This window comes from Vigna unguiculata, chromosome 3 (assembly GCF_037176805.1).
Source record: "Vigna unguiculata cultivar grain cowpea cultivar isolate G323 ecotype 2 chromosome 3, ASM3717680v1, whole genome shotgun sequence".
NCBI classification, from domain to species: domain Eukaryota; kingdom Viridiplantae; phylum Streptophyta; class Magnoliopsida; order Fabales; family Fabaceae; genus Vigna; species Vigna unguiculata.
Window position 1 is genome coordinate 49,255,097 of NC_140794.1, and position 11,080 is coordinate 49,266,176.

An 11,080-nucleotide genomic window follows, 5' to 3' on the forward strand; every position below is an offset into this window, starting at 1 on the left:
TGGCATTTTCAAGCGACCAAATTTGAGTTGTGTTTTATATTTATCGCCTCTTTCTCTGATTAACATTATTGAAGGTATAAAATTAAAGCATGCATTCATTTCACAAAATGACTATGCATACCTTAGTTATTAGCTAAAATCATGCTTACATTTTAGTAACTAATCATGTCATGGTGAATTCTCGCAACAAACATACTATTTAATCTACTGAATAGAGTTTTGGCAGACGTAAATTATGGGAAATGCCGCCTCAGTAGGATACTACTAACAAAATTAAAAGTAATTTTTGTTTGAATAGGTAAATTTTTTATTTTTTTTACGATTTGTATAATGTGTTTCATCCGATTTATAATGGAAAAAAGAAATCCTTGTAATGTGGCAGAAAGACACATAATTTATTCGAGAAGTTTCATTCATTCAACAAGACACGAAGAATAAGACATGAGATATGGTCTGGTGGTTGGAAGAATACTGATTCAAACGAGATGAGAAGTGGATTCGAAACACAAGAAATAAAGCCTCCATGAAGATTCATGCATATTTAGTAGCTATATGCAGAAGAGAATCACATAGTTCTTGTGGCTTGCTAATCATAAGCATATGGTCTGCACCTTCGATCTCCAGAACCTCCACATTCATTGCAGCATTTTGAATCATCCAGAGCTGAAAATCCAGTGGAATTTCATTGTCCTCAGTGGAAACAATAAAAACAAGAGGAACTGACCCATATCCCTGCATAGTGAAGTTGGTCTGTTGGGACAAGTCTTCGATAAAGAGGGATCCTGGTCTTAATAAGATGGTGGCCAATTCTATATCCTGCAAAATTCGATCACTATTACAAAACATTCTCACTTAGTATGGCAACAACATTTTATCATCTACTTACTTCGGTGGAAGAAGCTTGGTAGAGTTTCTTGGACAGGAATTTGGGACCAAAAATAACTGTTGTTTTATTTTCACTCTTTGAAAACTCAGTGTCCAACCAATTCGTTCCCAAGGTACTCTCAATCAACTGAAGGACAGACAAAATGGCAATAATAAGTATGCATTTCTCACTTTTTTCAAAACATATAAAATAAGATGTAAACGCGGCCTCAATCTTTTTACAAATCACCACAATATACCAATAATCTATTTACACAATACATTTCTCAGACTTATTATACAATTACTTCATAATATTATCATCAATACGTCATATCCTCAATTACATTAATAATTTATTTTTGTGTAAAAATATATATTAACATGTGTTAATAAGAAAACAAAACATTAGTAGATGACGTTTTTTTACTATATATTTGTGTGAAATACAAACAATATAACAATATTTTACTTCATCGGAAAAATATCATCTTTGAAATATTATTATATAAATTCTGTGTTTTTTAATCCGATTTCGTAATTTGATGAATTCTTGAATGAGATATCAGAATTAGAGTTGTCAAAACGGGTAATCCAACCCGACCTACCTCGACCCATTACGGGTTGATGATTTAGTGAGCCAATCCAATCTGACACACTTTTTAGCGAGTCAGAAAAATTTGAACCCGGCTCGGCCCACTACGGGTTGGCAGGTTAAACGGGTTGGCTCACGAGTTCACTTAATTAAAAAAAAATATTACTTTTTTTGGTCAAAACTAAATTGTAATTCTAATTAAAATCTAAATAAACTTTAATACAATCCAAATACAAACCAAAATAAAAAAAAATACAAATTATTTATGTGTTGGATAAAAAAAAACCTAACATGACCCAAATGTAAAACCCAACTTAATAAATAAAATAAAAACACTTGTGTAACCCTTTTATCTGCTATCTGCGGGTTGGTGAGCCAACCTGACTCATCACGGGTTTAACCCGGATGAGTCGGGTTCTAAATAAGTCAAGTCAAAAATCAACTCGTATTGAAATTTGTAAAACAATTTCAACCCAACTCGATCCGAACCCGTGATAAACCGGGTTGGCTCGCGAATTTCAATCCATTTTCACAGCTCTAATCAGAATTATGTATGTTCCGAATTTCAGTCATCCCATTCATGTAATAATTATTTATTTATTTAACATATATTTTATATGGATGAAATGGGAACTTGCAACAAAAGTTGAGGTTGCAGAAAGAAATCAATGGGAAGCACGAAGAAAACCCCAAGAATAATTTCATGACTCAAGTTAGATTTGACAATCAGGATGGATCCAAACCCAACATTACTTATGATGTTTCCCAAGTCTAACCATAATAATTTATTTTGTCAAAAACTATTTTTACACTGCGTAAGTTTTATTCGTAATTGTATTTTTGCATTCAGTTGTCTCTATCAAATAAAAAATCAAACTTAATCTCATTTTTATAAATTAAACTAAATCATTTTTAACATTCGTTGAGTGGATCTCTTTCAAATAAGTTAAAAAAAGAAGGATGGTTCAAACAATACAGAAAGTGGCAATTAAAAAACATTAGTGACACCTGCACCAAAAAATTCATCAAATGGAAAGAAGATAAAATTTTTTTTCCTCTTTACTTTCTTTTCCTTCACTTGGTATTGAAACCAAATAAAATGCTAAATTAATTTATAAAAAGCTATATTTAATTGAATTTAAATTATTCAATAAATTAAAATAATTTTAATTAAATATTTAAGCATTTACTCATGTAGTCATTTTTTTTTGTCTTGTGAATTAACTTGCTCTTTTCCATAAACAAATTATCTAGAGAATTTGAAAAAGTTAAAGAAAAAAATAAAAATAACGACCATATTATCTTATTAATAGAAGAACCAATCCGTAAAAATACTTAAATAAAAATAAAAATAATTTTTGATAATTAATAAAGAAAAATTTTAATAAAAACTAAATTAAAATTATCTAAATTTCTAAAATACTTAAAATCCAATTACACTTGCAGGCAGATATTTGGTTTACGCAATGTTTCCTTTGAGACGATGGTACTATTTATGTGTATTGGCGAGGACGGATTCTTGAATTTGTCTATGTTTTTTACAGAGTATGTGTAGCAATTTGCTGGTGGGTACGGATTTGCGGGATGGAACGTTTATACCATCCACCCAAAAGGAAGTTGATTTGAATGTATTATGGATAACATTACGAAATTAACCCTTGGTGGTCTTATTTCATTGTAAGAACAGAAGTGGTATGTGTGTGAATTGAAGCACTGGTGTGGTGGTGCTCTGTAATTGCATTTTGCACAAGTAAATGCGCTGGTGTTGGTGTGTGGTGTGGGTTTGTGAGTATAGAAAGCCACATGGGGTGTGGTGGGGAGGAAAATGGTAGACATGGTGGGCTATGGTGGGGGAGGAAGATGGTAGATGTGGTGGAGGATGACCGATTGAAGGAGGATGCACACAACTTATATAATCGGTGCGATGCAGTGTGTGGCACCGGTTACGTAACCGGAGCCTATGCAAAAGGAAGAGTGACATCGGTTATATAATCGATGTCGTGTGTGTGTTTTCATTTTGTTTAACTGTGTTTGTGTTTTTAATTCGTATTAATTATTTTTAATTATTTTTATAACATCAAATTACAAAATTATTCTTTTTTTCCATCAAGGGTATTTTGGTAACTTTATAATTTTATCTATTTTTACAATTTATTTTATCTATCACATCAATCAAATCTCTCACTAACTTTCATAAAATTTATTTTCAAATTCACTTACTTTACCCTCTAAATCCACTAAAAAAAAATACACAAATTTATTCACTCAAATCTTTACAAATTCATCTTCACAATCTTCCCCAAATCTATACCTCCAAAGTAATACACTCTTACAAAGTGTTCGTATGTGCAAATTTTGTAAATCTGCAAATTTGCGACGACGGAATTTTCACTTTTCACATATTCACATGAAAAGATTTAAACAAATTTGAGGCGATAGATTTGCGATTAAATAGCCAAATCTCATCCCTTCACAAATGTAAATATTTGCAACAATTTCCATTAAATTTACTTTCATGACCTTATTGACCATTCAATTACCATTGTAAAGTGTGTTCTCTCCCTGATAATTCTTTCTTCTATTTGTATGACAATAGTATCCTCCAATATATATATATATATATATATATATATATATATATATATATATATATATATATATATATATAATAATAATAAAAATATATTATGTATAATAATTAAAATATTGTTATAAATATTATGATTAATATATTAATATATAAATTAGTAATATACCTATATAATAATTAATAATAATTAAAATATTGTTAAAAATATAATTATATACATATAATTAATTTTATTATTATTAATATATGTATATAATAATTAAAAATAATAAAAATATATAAATTTTTATAATAATTAAAATATTTTTAATTTTTAATATTTTTAATTATTTTATTTTATTTTTATCATCAAGGATATTTTAGTAATCTTCAAATTTTATTTATTAAAAACTTTTTTAATTTATCACATAACTCAAATTACTCACTAACTTCCACAAAATTTATCTTCAAATTTACTCATTTACTCTATAAATCTACAAAAAAAAATATACACATATTCATTTACTCAAATCAATACCAATCCTCTATCTATCTTTATAAACGAAATGTCTCTTCCGAGTTTTCATACTTTATTTATTTTAATATATGTGACATTTATTTTGCTGCACCCACTGATACCCTTACCAGAGAATATATTATTCCTTCAGCTTCCATGTCCGCACTAGTTTGAACTTTGGGTAATTCTATATTCATTTCTATTCCAAAATAGTATACCTCTCATTTCCATAGCGGTCTCCAATGCAGTATTATCAGCAACTTTATTCCATTCACAGTATGGAAATTTGTGTCTAAGTATGAAAATTTGTGTCTAAAATAAAATAAACAAAATTAAAAGTTAAAGAAATAAAAGTAAAAAAAGAATCTTGCATTGAAATATAATTTCTAAAAAAATAAAATTCTGTAAAGCAAATGTATAACTTCTGAAAAAGAACTAATGATCGTACTTATTTTTACCACCGTTTGGAAAAGAAAGAGTGAAATCGTAAATGCAGGATGTCAATAAAAAAACTAATAAAAGTTCTATTAAGAAAACTAAAAGTAAAAAAATATAAAATTAAAAATATTTATTGAAGTAGAACCCTTTTATGTGAAATTATATTTTGAAATACAACATATTTCTATAAATATTTGTTTTAAAATTAGTAAACTTTAAAATAGATTTACACTTCAATAAATTCCCTGTTCCCACGTGAACTCTCAACTCGTGCTTTTAATTAGTTTCTAATAGCAGGGATGACAGCGTGTTGGTGTTGATAGAAGAAATGTCAGTTATGCAGTAAATTATGATCGAAGAGAATGGGTTCTGACTCCTAACCAGACCTAATTAAAATCGATTCTGTAGGGTTTAATGATGAGTTTATAGGAGTTAGAAGCATGTCCCGTCTGAATAACAAAGCAGAGCTATTCCTTAACAACAAACACAAACTCAACATCAACCATAGACTAAGCATTTGGTTTGGAGAAACTAACCTTTTCTAAGACATAGGATGGCTTGTGTTGAGTGTCTGGAATGACAGCAGTTACGAAAACACCAACGGCTACCTTTTCTGGGAACTTGTCCATGGCAAGTGCGATGTTGAGCCCTCCGAGACTGTGACCTACTAAAATCACCTTCTCATTTGGGGGTAGTGAGGCCAATAGCTGCAACAGAGGTTCAGAATAGTGTGAGAAAGTATGAACATCTTCGATTTTGTGCATGTTGGTGCCAGAAGCTGCAAGGTCCAGCACCGAGACCTTGTGGCCTGCAGATTCCAAGCGCGGCTTCAGCTTATACCAAAGCCAAGCTCCAAAACAAGCTCCATGCACCAGAACATAGTGCTTCCTTTCTAAAAACTTTTCTGAACTCATTATGTTTTCTTGTTCGGGGTTGAGCTGAGTACTTTCAATCGCTTCTCCTGTCTTTAGAAACCGGAAAGGATAGAGGGTACTGTCTCGTCAATAAATGACTGAATTATTGCTTTTGAACAGTAAAGGTACATTACTTATTAGGAAAATATATACAATGACAAAAAGAAAAATGACAAATTATCTCGTAACTTTATATGTGCCAGCGAAAATTTTAATTTATTTTATTTGAAACTTTTCTTTATTTTTGTAACTTTTTTGGTTTGAAGGCATAAGGGTATAGGAGAGGAAATTTTTGTGCAAAAAAATCTTATTTTCAAGTCCATCTTCTTTTAAGTTGTATTCTTATTTCTTAACTCGCACTTACTTCTCACATGGCTTATTTCTTTAATTTGCTTTCTCAACTATTGTCATTTTCAACCTCTTGACAAAGTGTTGAACCTTTATTTTTCTGAAATTCCTTTGATTCTTCGTTTCTCCTTTGTTGTTATTAGTGAAAAGGTTTTTCATTTATCCAGTGTATGAAAAGTGTGGTGATTCATCGTTGGTATCGATTTTGGCAAAAATGACTCATTTTTCCTTTAGTATGTAGTTTGTAGTGGAGGAAAAGACAAATTTTTACTGTAATTTGTAGTTTGTAGTGGTTGAAATGACCTATTTTTACCGTAGTTTTTAGCTTGTTAGTGAGGTTAGTTATTGCAATCATGTATTTGTATAATCTTTTGCATGTTCTATGGTTGGCTATTGTAGCAGATTAAATCAATGAGTATAGAACTTCTGATTCCATTGCCATTTTTGTGTTTGTTGGAAAACATATTAAACAGGTCAGGCACACATGTGCAAAGCAGTACTGAAATAAGTGCAAACTCATTCGATATCATTTGAACCTCATCAACCTACATTATTTTTTAATTTTTTTTAAACATTTGGACGTGGTTCCTTTGATTATGTACATGGAAACTTCATTTGGTTAAGTATAAGTGTACCTTTTAATTATGGAAGACATGTGAATCAACTGTGAAAGAAATCTGCAAACTATGGATTAATAAGTGCAAACCCATTTCATGTCATACGCGCCTCATAAACCTACATTCATTTCTCAATTTCTTTTTATACTTGCACGTGGTTCCCTTAATTATGTACGTTGAAGATTCATTTGCTAAGGTAAAAATGTAGATGAAATATAATTTTAATATCGTATTTTCTTAAAATTTTGATATATTTCAATTTTAATTTTGAAAATAAATAGATGTGATTATTTTAATTTAATTATGTTAAATTTTTTTATGTGTCAAATGTGTTTTCTAATTAATATTTAATATAAGAATGTGCCAAACAGGATAAATAAGTTAAATGCTAGCATATAAAGAGTTTGACATCTAAAAAAATATAATTGGGTTAAAAGGATTATATCTATTCATTTTTAAAATTTATGAACCAAAATTTATCAAATTTTCGGACAATGAATTCTAATTTTACCTCAAAATTCAGAAAGAAAAACATATTTAAACCTTTAAATTTTTTTTGAGTTATTATTAAATAATAATGTTATTATTATTATTATTTATTATTTTGTTATCATTATGATTATGAATTGTATACCAAATAAAAGTAAGGTTTTAACAAAACAATAAAAGGAAAATATCAAAAAAAAAATTCGACTAGAAATATAAGACAATTTCATAATATATGAGAGAGTCAAAATCTGACCTTACAAATCAGTTTTGTAAAGTTGAGTTAGGCTTAAAATCAACTTTTTTAAAACTTGTTTTTAAGGCAAATATTTTTTTTAATTAAATATAATTTTTTCATATTTTCATAATTTACTTAGAATTTTCTTCAAAATTTCATTGAAAATACATTTTAATCCAATACGTACCCAAATTTATTTAGAATAATTTTGCATTTCATTTTTCAAATAAGGTTATGTTAAGCATCACTAAAAACTTTTACATCTCAACTATGCTAACACTTCAAAGTCTATCAATCATTTGTCATAGTGACAAAACTTAGAAGGTCCATAGGGGGGCCATGGCCCCCCAAGATTTTTAAAATTTTTTCAAAATATGTTTTTAAAATTTTTTAGATTGTTTCTTATTTTTTTATAAAATATAATATTTAATATTAATAAATAATAAAATAAAAAATTAAACATAATAAAGAATAATAAAATTCATTGAGATTTTTTTTGTTCTCTCTCATTTTAAGTTTCTCATGTATTGTATTCATTTATTATTCTTGCATCTCATTTTTTTATTGTTTTAAAAAAGAGATAGAAAGTTATACATAAATTCATTCTCTCCCTCTCAATTCTCATCCATTTTAAAATAAAAGAAGATAACTCTCTTGATAGAAAAATATTAGTTTGATATTTAGTTTTTTTTTTCATCTTATGAGTTTTTTTTTTATATATTGATTTCTTTTATGAATATAAAAAGAAAAATTATATACTATATGTTTTTTCATAACCGTTTCTTAAATGTGACTTGATTATCATACTTTTTTTTAGTAATTACATCTCTTAACTTTTGATTAGATTTTGATAAATTATTTTTTAGTCTTAATTTTTTTAAATAGGTATATTGATGAAAAATAAAATAATAGATTCATTTTTTAAAGTGATAAAGAGAAGATACCCTTGAAAATGAAAACAATATAAAATTACTTATTCACCTATCTTCAAGCATGATATTAGAAATTCAATTGTTGAATAAAAGAACTATTTCTTAAGATTCAAAGAAAGAATTATAAGTGGGGAGTTTCATATTAATTCTTTTGAATTATAAGCGGAATAGTTAATATTAGGGTTAAATATGTTTTTGGTCCCTCAAGTTTCATTTTGAATTTTGGAATTAGTCCCTCTTCAAAACTTTATACCAATTTAGTCGTTCATCTTTAAAAATGTGTGGATTTAGTCATTTTTACCAAATTTTATTAAGTTTATTTGACATTTTAAATGCATTTTATCATAATATTTAAGTTAACATTGAAGCAAAAATGTGTCAAACAGTGTAAATAAGTCAAATACTATCATGAAATGCGCTTGAAATGTCTTATAAACTTAACAAAATTTGGTTAAAAGGACTAAATTCATGCATTTTTAAAGATGAAGGACTAAATTGGTCAAAAGTTTTAATGAGGGACTAATTTCAAATTTCGCTGAAACTTGAGAGACCAAAAACATATTTAACCCTTAATATTATAACCATAACCGCATAAGAAAATATATAATCTTGTATACAGGTTGGACACCCCAATTGCTTCAATATTTATAAAATTATTACCTTGCTGAGAAAAAAAAAAAGAGTTGATAGTTAAATTTTCAAATATTTGTGAGACTCGGTTTGTACTTAATTTATATTATATTTATGACATTGTTTGTTTGATAATTAATTGAATATTATAATATCTAATTAATTGTAAAAATGAAAGTGAATTTTATAATTTTAAATTATAAAAAATATTAAATAAAAATGAGAATAGAAATGTATTTGTGGTCATTTTTTACTGATAATATTTTTTTTCTTGCAAATTTACATGTATTTAAAATATTTTTGTTACAAAGTGATTTTAATATGTATAAATTTGATTATTATTGACAGAATTTCAATTCTATTAAATTTAACCATTATAATTTATAATTTTAACTATTATAAATATCACGTATTGTTTTAATGTTATAATTTTATTTAGACGAATCAAATCAATTTAATCTAGAAACAATTTAAAATCATGTCTCAAAATTAAAAAATCATTGCTTGAAAACAAAACATTAACTCATTTATAATTAAAAAATATCGGAATGGATACTTTCTGACGTCCAATTTTAGTAATATAAAACTAATAAAATAAGACATCCATAATAATCCATAATAATATTCAAAGACAGACTAACATAATGAAAAGTATATTAATACAATCCTTCAAGAGTTCAAATTATAGAAATATACCGTTTATATAACAATATCAAACCTATAAAAATATCCTTATACCGAACATACTAATTAGGGATGTCAACAAAATTCATTCTCGCAGGTATTCGTGAATAAAATCCACAACGGGTAGGAAATAGATATTGTAAATGGATACCCACGGATAATGGGTACGGGTATTTTTTTATACTCACATGTTAACATGGTGGGTACGGGTATCATAGTATTCGTATCCACGGATACCCGTACCCGCTACATTCTAATTTAAATTAAAAAAATAAAGAAAAACGATTAAACATTAACACATTGATTTTGAATAGGTTATTTTTTATCAATTATTTTTTTAAAAAAATTCATTTCTTTGTATTTAAATGATTTAAATGAGTTATTTGCACTCTGTTTGAAATTTATAAATATTATGCATTGTATTTTTATTTGAATTTATGGTTAAAATATGTTATTAAACATTATTTTTTTTTGTAAATACCTGCGGGTACCCGTGGATATTAAAAAAATATGCGAGTACCCGCACAGACATGGGTATGGGTACGAGACGAATATTTATCCAGCGGGTAGGGTACGGGGAAACTACTACCTGTACCCTACCCGCCGCATTGACATCCCTAATACTAATAACTCATACATCCATTATAAACCTCACAACTCTAACTAGGAACTTCTCATCCTTTAAAGGTGTCTCTAAACCTGCATCTTCATCTGGTCACACAAGACTGGTGATCATTGCAAAAGAAGAAAAAAACACAAGACCACAAAGTGTAAGGGTAAGCCAATATACAAAAGAGTTATCCTAAGACCATTTAAATCATATCAATTATAAGCCATAGATAAGAAAATTACAAATAATTCACCTAATTGCACACATACAATTGACATTAAACTCAATTATCTAGATATATACATTTGACCTCTACTGTTCTGCAGAGCCATTGTCAATGGATTTCACCCTACCACACACAAGGTTAATCCATAATCATCTAAGGTCATTATCCTACCTTGGACTAGAACCTCATGCTGCTCTCACCACATGAACCATTTTACTCTATTTGAGTGCAAATGATCATTAAAGTTTCAGGATGTCACCTTACTTGAATCCATATTCCAATGCATACACTAAACTAATTCCACCATAAAATATCTCTATGAGACCCATTTGAATTACGTCAAACACATACAACGCTAGTATATATTAACAAACCTATTATCATCAGAGTTTCATAACAATACTTTCACAAT

At 28.1% G+C, this 11,080-nt stretch overlaps 1 protein-coding gene across 1 annotated transcript; it reads right to left on the minus strand.

The window, feature by feature from the left end:
* Positions 1-376: 376 nt before the first annotated feature.
* Positions 377-5,999, minus strand: LOC114179467 (salicylic acid-binding protein 2-like). Its single transcript, XM_028065815.2, has 3 exons — positions 5,520-5,999; positions 887-1,012; positions 377-816 (listed from the first exon to the last, which is right to left on the minus strand). The coding sequence occupies exons 1-3, from the start codon at positions 5,895-5,897 to the stop codon at positions 532-534; spliced, it is 789 nt and encodes a 262-aa protein (XP_027921616.2). The 5' UTR covers positions 5,898-5,999; the 3' UTR covers positions 377-531.
* Between the last annotated feature and the right edge of the window lie 5,081 nt (positions 6,000-11,080).